At 38.6% G+C, this 11,612-nt stretch overlaps 1 protein-coding gene across 1 annotated transcript; it reads left to right on the top strand.

The window, feature by feature from the left end:
* The first annotated feature begins 7,702 nt into the window (after positions 1-7,702).
* On the top strand, positions 7,703-10,969 carry LOC130867053 (zinc finger protein 431-like). Its single transcript, XM_057758793.1, has 5 exons — positions 7,703-7,736; positions 7,928-7,988; positions 8,757-8,890; positions 8,975-10,873; positions 10,959-10,969. Exons 1-5 carry the CDS (start codon positions 7,703-7,705, stop codon positions 10,967-10,969), a joined length of 2,139 nt encoding a protein of 712 aa, XP_057614776.1.
* Positions 10,970-11,612: the final 643 nt, after the last annotated feature.

Raw genomic sequence — 11,612 nt, 5'->3', positions numbered from 1 at the left:
TTTTATTTTATTTATTTATTATGTATACAATATTCTGTCTGTGTGTATGCCTGCAGGTCAGAAGAGGGCACCAGACCTCTTTACAGATGGTTGTGAGCCACCATGTGGTTGCCGGGAATTGAACTCAGGACCTTTGGAAGAGCAGGCAATGCTCTTAACCACTGAGCCATCTCTCCAGCCCTCAGCATGTGTTCTTTTCCTCAGTTTATCTACTTGTTCTTCATGTGGTGTGTCCTGTTCTTGAGCGGAGGCTTTCCACCCAATGTGTAGGTTGTGGTAACTGTAGAATTGGTTGGGGATTGTGTCTGGGAATGCAGTGAGTGTGTTAGTTTCATAGACTGGTGGACTGCCTACCTATTCTTCTGGCTGGGATGATGTGCACATGAGCAAGGATTTTCTGCTTGAATTTGGGGATGAAGTACAACTATATTCCTTTTTTTTGAGACAGGGTTTCTCTGTGGCTTTGGAGCCTGTCCTGGAACTAGGCTGGTCTCGAACTCACAGAGATCCACCTGCCTCTGCCTCCCGAGTGCTGGGATTAAAGGCGTGCGCCACCATCGCCCGGCTATATTCCTTTTTCTGAGTGGGAGTTTATCCTATGCCATTGCATGTTGGAAATCCTTCATTTTTTACTTGAAATCTCAAGATGTGTCAGACAAAGGGTTGGCTGGAATTCAATCCAGAAGAGTTTTGGGATATTTGTGCTATATGGGTTATTACAGATTATGAAGATCAAAGAACTCAGACTAAATGTGTTTTCATCTTTTCTCTTTTATTCATTCTTCTCTCATACAATACATGTTGACTGCAGCCTCCACTTCCTACACTTCTTCCAGTTTCCCCCAATCCTCATTCCCCCAGGTCCATTGCTCCTTTTTCGTCTGTCACATAATAGAAAGTCTCCATGGGATATCAAAGAAACCCTTCATAAAAAGGGTCAAGAAAACTAGGTAAAATCCCTTATCAAAACTGGACAAAGAAAATTAATAGGAAGGAAAAGGTCACAAAAATTGGCAAGAGTAAGAGACACCAAGAGTTCTACAGTTAATAATCACACAAACACCCCAAGCTAACAACCAAAGCAGATACAGAGCTGTTCATGTTCCATGATTGTCACTTCATTTTGTCTGAGACACTATGAGACTTGTTGATTCTGTAGCTTTGGTTTTCCTGTTTTCCTCAACCCCTCCTGATGCTACATTTTTTACCCCTTCCTTGCACAGGATTCCAACAACTCAAGGTAAAGTTTGGGTAGGGATCTCTGCATGTGTAACCATCAGCTGCTGGAAGAATTCTGTCTGGTGACATTTGTGCTGGGAATCAATCTATGATTTTAGATATGACTCATTTCATTTCTTTTTCTCTTGTTTAGTTGTATTTGGTTCTACCCATTCTGGAGGCCATCAAGTTCTGGTTCCTGGCCATCCTGCAGTATCAGACATTGGCTTCCTCTCACAGCTTGGACTAAAAGTTAGACCATCATTGGTTGTTCACTTCACAAACTCTGAGGCCCCTTTTCCCCAGTGTATCTTGCTAGCAGAACAAGTGTAGTTCTAAGTTTAGTGACTGACTTTGTGTCCCAATCCCACCAATGGCAGCCGTATGTATTTATAGAACAAAGCTGGTTCAGCCTCTGCATTCCTCACTACTAGGAATCTTCAATAGTGTCTTTCTTGTAGTTCTGGAAGTTTGCAGTGTACTGTTTCCACATCTCCTGCAAACAGCTCCCTTATTCCTGTCATCTCTCCCTCCTATTCTTCATCTCTGTCCCTTGCTTACTTGATCTTTCCTGTTCCCATCCCCACCTGCCTCCAGTGCACCCACAAAATCTATTCTATTCTGTCTTGCCAGAGAAACCATGCATGTCCCCCAGAGCTGTTCTTGTTACTTAGCCTTTCTGCATATATGGCTTGTACTGTGATTGACTGTGATTACTATGGTTGTACTTTACATACCTGCTCATATCCACTTGTAACTGAGTAAACCATGTTGGTTTATGTTCTTCTGGGTTGCCTCACTCAGGATAAAAAATAGTCATGCAACAAGACAGCAACCAAATAATTCAAATATGTTGGGGTACACCTCTAAACAGAATTCTCAGTAGAGAAATCTAAAATAGATGAGACACATTTAAAAATATGTTCAGTATCATTAGCCATCAGGAGATTTCATCATAAACCTGACAGAAAGGATAAGTTTAACAACACAAGTGACAGCTAAGGCTCCAAGGATGTGGAGAAAGGGAACTCATTGCTCTTGCAGTTCTAACTTGTCCAGCCACTGTGGAAATCAATATGCAATCCTCAGAATATTGGGAGTCAATCTACCCAAGACCCAGGTGTCCCACTCTGTGTATATTCCTAAAACATGCTCTTCACTCCTACCACATGGATACTTGCTTGACTCTGTTCATAATAGCCAGAAACTGCTGTGTTTGTGAGAGACTGTGTTGATTGATGACTGATGTAGGAAGCCCCTAAGAAGGTGGACCTGTGCTGGGATATGGAGCATTCTGAGCATGAGGTAGAGACTAGGCAAGAGAACAAGGCTGTAAACAGCCTTAGCAAGTGTGCTCTGCCTTCAATTGTTAGCTTGCAGTTTCTCCTACACTTCCAAAATGATTGAGTGTGATTTGACACAGTCAATGAAATAATACCTTTTACTGCCTGAGATGCTTTCAGTTTGAGGATTTAATCATAATAGCATAAAAGCAGGTTAGCACAAACAATTACAACACAAAAGTTGATTTTGTTTGTCAGTATAAGAATGATGACTTTTGCCTGAGTGTGGAAGATATCAAGTTTTTTTTCTTTTTTTATTTTTCCATTTAATTATTTATACCTCCTTCCCTCTTCCCTATCCCCTCCAACTCCTCCACACCCTCTCCTCCCTCTCCCACCCTGCTTGAGGGAGGGCAGGGAACCCTGCCCTTTGGGAAGTACAAGGCCACCCCCCCTACATCCAGGCCTAGGGACCTGTGCATTCATGTAGATAGGGTCCCAGAAAGCCAGAACATGTGGTAAAAATAAGTCCCAGTGCTTTTTTTCAATGGCTTCTCAGTCAGCCCCCATTGTCAGCCACAATCAAAGAGTCTGGTTTGATCACATGCTCATTCGGACCCGGTCCAGCTAGACTTGGTGTGCTCACATTAGAACAGAAAGTGTAGAATATATATGCATTAGAGTACGACTCAGTGGCAAAAAAAAACAAGGACATCTTGAATTTTGCTTGCAAATGGATGGAAATAGAAAACACTATCCTGAGTGAGATAACACAGACCCAAAAAGATGAATATGGTATGTACTCACTCATTTTTGGACTCTAGCCATAAACCACGGTCATTAAGCCTATAGTTCACAAGCCTAGAGAAGCCAAATAACAAGGTGAATCCAAAGAAAAGCATTTATAGATCCTACTGGAAATTGGAAGCAAACAAGATTGCAGGGCAAAAGTTGTGAGCATGGGGGAGGGGACAGGCATGGGAGTGAGGTTGGGGGAAAGGGGAGAGGGGGAGAGGGAAGGGAGAAGGGAAGGACTGGCAAGAGCTCGGGGGAGGTGGAGGGTGGAGATGGAGGAAGGGCTGATATAGGAGCAGGGAAGAAGATAGCTACATTAAAGCATCCATTTTAAAGTTGCCAAAAGACTTGGCTCTAGAGCGGATCCCAGGTGTCCATGGGGATGTCCCCAGCTAGGGCCTTGAACAGCAGGGGAGAGGGTGCCTGAACAGTCCTTGTCCCAGAATCCCACTGATGATTATCTTGAATATCACCATAGAATCTTTATCCAGCAACGGATGGAGATAGAGACAAAGACCCACATCAGAGGAATGGACTGAGCTCCCAAATTCCAGTTGAAAGGCAGAAGGAGGGAGAAGATGAACAAAGAAGTCAGCATGATGAGGGATTGGTCTACCAACTGAGGCAGATATCAAGATTTTTATGTGACAAAAAATAGAAACTTGAACATAATTAACTGTTCTTGTAAGACCATGAAAATGAAAATGTAATGGCAGAAAGTGGGTATTGAGATCATAGGATTTCAGTTGAAAATAAATTTGATTAAAAAAAACCCAAGCCAGCCGGGCGGTGGTGGCGCACGCCTTTAATCCCAGCACTCGGGAGGCAGAGGCAGGCGGATCTCTGTGAGTTCGAGACCAGCCTGGTCTACAAGAGCTAGTTCCAGGACAGGCTCCAAAACCACAGAGAAACCCTGTCTCGAAAAAACCAAAAAAAAAAAAAAACCCAAGCACACCAGGCAGTGGTGGCACACGCCTTCAGTCCCAGCACTTGGGAGGCAGAGGCAGGTGGATCTGTGAGTTCGAGAAGAGACTGGTCTATAAGAGCTAGTTCCAGGACAGGCTCCAAAGCTACAGAGAAACCCTGTCTCTGAAAACAAAAAGAAAAAAAACCAAACCTGAAGTCTTTTGTCTGATTTTTTTTTTTTTTTTTTTTTTTTGGTTTTCCAAGACAGGGATTCCCAGTGTAACAGTCCTACCTGTCCTGGAACTACTGGAACTAGCCCTTGTAGACCAGGCTGGAATCAAACTCAGAGTGATTCACCTGCCTCTGCCTCCACAGTGCTGGGGTTAAAGGTGTGTGTCGCCACCATCCAGACTTTTGTGTATATTTTAGCTCCAAATTTTTTCTTATTCTGCCTATGCTCTAGAAATTTAGTAATGCCAAATTAAAATGTAATGGACTAATGTCTTTAATGGAATATTGAAGCTGTTCAATGGTTATCACTGATGACTCCTTTAGGTGTGCAGTATAAGTACCCAAGTAGGGCAGAAATAAATGAAAATAAATAGGTAGCTTCAAAGGACATTTATGTGTTAATACAGGCAGGAATTTTCAAAGAGTTTATTATCATTACAGAAAAGCCATTACTGTGCAGTGGAAGCTTATCAAGGTTCCCTAAGACTCCATATACATAAACCTTCAATTTAGGGATGGTTGAGCAAATTGATTCATAGTCACAGGAAGCTACTTCATTCAAAACCTGCACTTGTGGTACAAGCTCGTTAGTGTTGTCTGCATTAAAAAAATAAAAAACCCTACTTCTCAGCATCACCAGTAATGTGCTGGTCTTGGGAACATGAAATAATCAAAATTTAAGATCATGGCTTTTTAGCTTATGGTTAGAGTTTACCATTGTTGCAGGCATCTGTGTTTGGCAGAGTCAGAAGTCCAGCGAGGAGACAGTGAGAGTTCATTGCATGAAACTGAGGACTGAAGCTGGGTGTCGTGTTGTTTCTTTTCCTCTCTTATTCCTTTAGGGCCTGCCACCCAGTTGTCAATTAAATTTCACACATGGAGGCTTACTTTTTTCTGATAAATGCTTGACTTTGGCTTGTTACGAGACAGGTTGTTTTTAACTTAACTGTTCTCTCTACAGTTTCCTCCTGGCCTTTATCTTTATCTGTATTCCTCTCTTTATTTCTTACTCCATGGCTTGCTGTGTAGCTGGATTAAAGGTTCCTGTTGTTTTCTCCTTCTGTTGCCTCTTATTTCTTTTTTCCTCCCAGATTTCCCCTCCCATTGATTCTCTTTTCCTTGCAGCCCTGCCTGTCCTTTCTTGTCTTGTGACATGTTACTCAAATGTTTTAGACCAACCAGTTATTTTAGATAGGCAAAGTATCACAGCTTCACAGAGCTAAACGAATGTAGCAATTTTTTGCATCATTAAAACAAATGTTCCACAGCATAAATAAATATAACACATTTAAAAATGTGATTTCACAGCACAGTGGGTTCCATTTTGAACCCAAAGGTGTTAAGATACCAAAGTTACGACACAACTTCCATGGAGACCGAGCTGCTTACAGTGATGGGAAGTTACCAAACAGAGAAATGCATGAGAACTTGCAAGGATACGGCCATTTAAGTCATTTGAAACTGAAGCCCATACATCTGACAAGAGAGCTATAGGATTTGATGATTGTCTTGCTCTGCTTCACTCTTGCCTTGGTTCAATCTTCCCTTACTGTGTCTTTATTTTTCTCTTTTGGAATGTTAATGGTATTTTGTGCCACTGGTGTTAGGAAGAGTTAACATGTTTTCAGGTTTTACAAGATGTTGCTGTGAACAGATTATCTTGAGTGCCAGAGGAAACATTACACATTTGGACAGTGTAGGGACCATTGCAGATGAGGATCATTAAATGTCTATCCTTGAAATGACAATATGCAATTTTTCCATTGTTGACTATGAACCAATAGTGGCTGGGGTCAGAATGAACTTGATTGGATGAACAACCTCCCAGAAAAGATCACGTATTTGAACAAGTTTCTCTCTTTGGTGGCTTTCTTTCAACTTCCTGTTAATCTTTAGTAGGAGAAGCCTGTCTAGATGATATTCCTCATTATACATAATGAGTCTCAATACCATGAACTAATTTCCTAACATTTATATCTACTGTTTTGTGCTTGACATTAATCAGCCAACTTCCTACTTATACTGAAATTTTTTTGCCAACATTATAGGTTTGATCTCTACATTCTATATCTTACCTATATTCTATAGGTAAAAATGAGATATTTTTATTGGGTGATAGCCCTGTAATATAGATTTTTTTATATGTCAAGTATATGCTGCTGTGCTGAGCTTCACGTATATCTTGAATTTTAAAATTTGAAAGAGGGTATCACTCTGATTCTCAGGATTCCATATATTTATGACATGAATACTGCCTGAGCATTCTGAGTCAGTTAATTGCAGGTGCATGAACTTCTTCTGGTTTGTTATGTTTGATTTGATTTTTTAAATCAATATGACTATTTTATATGTCTGCATGGATATTCATTACCTGGGTACCTGGTCATCAAGGTGATCTAAAGATCTCAAAACTCCTCACCATAGAACAATGGAAAGTTGTGATCCCCATGTAAGTACTGGAAAATGTGCCCAGCTCCATTCAAGACCAGCAAGAACTCTGAATTACTCTACCTTCTCTCCAGCCCTTTGTTGATTATTCATGACCAACATGTATATTTCTAGTGTTTTCATCTGTGCATTTTAACTGCTTTACACATGAAGTTCCTTTCTACAAAATGTTATTAGACTTACAGTTTAAATTATGACACTTCAGATATCTGGAAAATGAATACAGAAGTAGAGTGAATGGAAAATTATTTAGAAGAACTTCAATAAAAGCCTTTCAGTTCTTTCTATCCCATTTGTTTGTTTCACTGATTTTTACACTGGAGACAGTGTCTTAATGTGTATGTCCACCTGTCCTGGACCTGATTGATTGCATTGACTTGACTGACATTCAACTCAGAGACAAATATACCCACCTCTGTTTTCTGAGTGTTATAGTTAAAGGCACAATATACCAATACCCTCAGTGTGTCCATATTACTTTTTTTGTGTGCTCTGTAACTCTTCATATTATATAGTGTTGATCTTTTTGGTTGTCTCTTGCTCTCAATAGACCTTGCTCTTATGACAGAGTTGACTCTGCTTTTCAATTTCCCTCTAAAGTGACTGTCTATGTCATGTCATAAGAGTAAGGAACACCAGAATCATCTGTCTATACCTTGAAAGAAGTATGCATTTCCATCTTTGTCACTGTGGTGCTTTCCATTTTACACATGTGTGGTGTATTTTAGAAGGCAGTGACCTATGATGATGTGCACATCAATTTCACCCAGGAAGAGTGGGATTTGCTGAATCCTTCCCAGAAGAATCTCTATAAAGATGTAATGCTGGAAACCTACAAGAACCTCATTTCTATAGGTAAAATGAATTTCCTTCATGTTTCAAAATATAGAAACAACTTTTCCATGGTTAAGGATGTTGTTCTGCAATTTGATTTAGAAAGAATGAGGTGAATAGAGCAGTCATAGTTCTTAGGTGCACTTAAGATAATAAGCTAAATCTTGCACATTGTTAAATGATATAACATATATTCTGGTCCTGTATTTTAGGATACATTTGGGAAGACCATAACACTGAAGAACTTTGGCAATGTTCTAAAAGACATGCAAGGTAATTTTCATGTGTAAGTTGATAACAATGTGCCTCTGATGAGACTGCACTTTGTCCTAGAACTTTTAAATAAAAGCAGCAATGCAAATAAACACAGCTTTAAGTGCATAGATGGTTATGAAATAATCACAAATCCATATACCTCAATTTCATGTATATGAATTATTCTTCCTTTCCTATGTGTATCAGACACTACGCTTGATATAAGCTTATGAGCATAGAGACAGGGAAAGATTTAACATACCTATCTTAAGAACAAAAAGAAGATAGGCAGTAGTTCCCATGTAGAGTATACTTGTTGAATTTGATTCAAGTATACAATACTGTTGGTTTTCTACAATCATTATTAATATAAAAAACATTACAAAAATGCCCCATGAATTCTAAGTCTGTGCAAATATTTCTGAATGTCCTAGTTCACTTAGCAAATGAAATATGATTCACAGTATAGTAAAATTTATGAATGCTTAAAGTTGGTAAAGCTCTCAGTGTATTCAGTTGTCTTCAAAAGTGTGAATAATATGATATAAAAATATTTTTGTAAATGTGAAATGCTAACCCATGAAAAAAGGAATTTATCATCGTACTTATTTTCCTAGATGCCAACTGTCCCCAAATTAAAAATCAAACATGATTTTAAATGGAGTTATGAAACCTTAATGACTAATTCCTATTTAGAACAAGTTACAAAATAAATTCATACAGATATAAGGTTCAACAGTGTATTGAATGTGGTAAAGCTTTAAAATGTGCCAATTATCCTTGCAGGATTGAAAGAAACCAAAATGGTGAGAAGAAACTTTCAGTGTATACTCAGTGTGTTAAAGCCTTTTCTGATGACAGCCACTTTCTAAAGAATGAAAAAACAAATACTGGAAAAAAACGGTCTAAAATTACGCAGTGTGGGAAAGCCTTTGCTTATCACAGTTATATTCAAGTGCTTAAAAAAAAACACACTGAAAATAAACCCTATGAATATAGTAAAGGTGATAAAGACATTGTTCTTTATGAAACTCATCAAAGTCATAAAAGAACACATACTGGAGAGAAGCCTTATGAATGCGATCAGTGTGGTAAGGCCTATGCATGTGAAACTGAACTTCAAAAGCATAAAAGAATACATACTGGAGACAAACCCTATGAATATAATCTGTATGATAAGGCCTTTGCATGTTACAGTGATCTTCAAAGCCATAAAAGAACACATACTGGAGAGAAACATTATGAATGTAACCAATGTGGTAAGGCCTTTGCACAAAACAGTCATCTTCAAAGGCATAAAAGAACACATACTGGAGAGAAACCCTATGAATGTAATCAGTGTAATAAGGCCTTTGCATGTCACAGTGATCTTCAAAGGCATAAAAGAACACATACTGGAGAGAAACCCTATAAATGTAATCAGTGTGGTAAGGCCTTTGCACAACACAGTAATCTTCAAGTACATAAAAGAATACATACTGGAGAAAAACCTTATGAATGTAATCATTGTGGTAAGGCCTTTGCACATCACAGTTATCTTCAATTGCATATAAGAACACATACTGGAGAGAAATCATATGAATGTAATCAGTGTGGTAAGGCCTTTGCATCTCAGAGTAGTCTTCAAAAGCATAAAAGTACACATACTGGAAACAAACCTTATAAATGTAATCAGTGTTGTAAGGCCTTTGCATGTCACAGCGATCTTCAAAGGCATAAAAGAATACATACTGGAGAGAAACCTTATGAATGTAATCAGTGTTGTAAGGCCTTCGCATGTCACAGCGATCTTCAAAGGCATAAAAGAATACATACTGGAGAGAAACCCTATGAATGTAATCAGTGTGGTAAGGCCTTTACACGTCACAGTCATCTTCAAGTGCATAAAAGAACACATACTGGAGAGAAACCCTATGAATGTAATCAATGTGGTAAGGCCTTTGCTGAAACCAGTACTCTTCAAAAGCATAAAAGAACACATACTGGAGAGAAACCATATGAATGTAATCAGTGTGGTAAGGCCTTTGCAACTCAGAGTAGTCTTCAAAAGCATAAAAATACACATACTGGAGACAAACTTTATGAAAGTAATCAATGTTGTAAGGCCTTTGCATGTCACAGCGATCTTCAAAGGCATAAAAGAATACATACTGGAGAGAAACTCTATGAATGTAATCAGTGTGGTAAGGCCTTTGCATGTCACAGTCATCTTCAAGTGCATAAAGGAACACATACTAGAGAGAAACCTTATGAATGTAATCAGTGTGGTAAGGCCTTTGCAACTCAGAGTAGTCTTCAAAAGCATAAAAATACACATACTGGAAACAAACCTTATAAATGTAATCAGTGTTGTAAGGCCTTTGCATGTCACAGCGATCTTCAAAGACATAAAAGAATACATACTGGAGAGAAACCTTATGAATGTAATCAGTGTTGTAAGGCCTTTGCATGTCACAGCGATCTTCAAAGGCATAAAAGAATACATACTGGAGAGAAACCCTATGAATGTAATCAGTGTGGTAAGGCCTTTACACGTCACAGTCATCTTCAAGTGCATAAAAGAACACATACTGGAGAGAAACCCTATGAATGTAATCAATGTGGTAAGGCCTTTGCTGAAACCAGTACTCTTCAAAAGCATAAAAGAACACATACTGGAGAAAAACCTTATGAATGTAATCAGTGTGGTAAGGCCTTTGCAACTCAGAGTAGTCTTCAAAAGCATAAAAATACACATACTGGAGACAAACTTTATGAAAGTAATCAATGTTGTAAGGCCTTTGTATGTCACAGTGATCTTCAAAGGCATAAAAGAACACATACTGGAGAGAAATCCTATGAATGTAATCAGTGTTGTAAGGCCTTTGCCTGTCACAGTCATCTTCAACTGCATAAAACAACACATACTGGAGAGAAAGAAACCCTATGAATGTTTTTAGTGTTAAAAGGCCTTTGCACGTCACAGTAGTCTTCAATTACCTAGAACACATACTGGTTAGAAACACTATGAATGCAATCAATGTGGTAAGGCCATTGCAAGTTGCAGTCTTTTTAAATTGCATAAAAAATACATTCTCGTGAGAAACCCTATGATCGTAATCACTTTGGTAAGGCCTTTGCAAAACACAGTCATCTTCAAACATACAAAGGATCACAGAGTAGAGAGAACCTCTATGAATGTAATCAGTGTGGTTAGGTCTTTGAAGACCACTGTACTCTTCAAGGTAATAAGAGATCACACAGTGTAGGGAAACTTTATGAATGTATATCAGTGTAAGGAAGATTTTTCACATCTTATTCATCTTCAAATGCATAAAAGAACACAAACTGGAGAGATAACTGTCAATGGAATCTGTGGTAAATCCTTTGTCATAATCTGCAAATACATAAAATAAGCCATCTTTCAGAAAACTCTATCAATTTAATATGTGTATTTTTCAAACCATGAGAAAAATCATACTATAGTGAAACTCTATAAGTGAATTTAGTGTTTTAATGTTTTGTACTTCATACAGGAGTAAGACTTTTGTGTGTAATCAATCTGATAAAGCTTATGCATATTACCCTAATCATTTGGACGTGTGGAAGAAACTGAGGGCTTATTAGAACTTATTTTTTAAAGATCTTAAGCCAACACACACA

Source organism: Chionomys nivalis, chromosome 26 (assembly GCF_950005125.1).
Source record: "Chionomys nivalis chromosome 26, mChiNiv1.1, whole genome shotgun sequence".
NCBI lineage: Eukaryota > Metazoa > Chordata > Mammalia > Rodentia > Cricetidae > Chionomys > Chionomys nivalis.
Note: the sequence above shows the minus strand (reverse complement) of the source record. Positions and strands in the feature narration are given on the sequence as shown.

Bases quoted from the DNA above. Each gene is read 5' to 3' on its own strand.
- LOC130867053 (XM_057758793.1), top strand. From the start codon at position 7,703: ATGCTGGAAACCTACAAGAACCTCATTTCTATAG. The intron at 7,737-7,927 runs GTAAAATGAATT...CCTGTATTTTAG, and splicing joins CAAGAACCTCATTTCTATAG to GATACATTTGGGAAGACCAT. The intron at 7,989-8,756 runs GTAATTTTCATG...TTATCCTTGCAG, and splicing joins TGTTCTAAAAGACATGCAAG to GATTGAAAGAAACCAAAATG.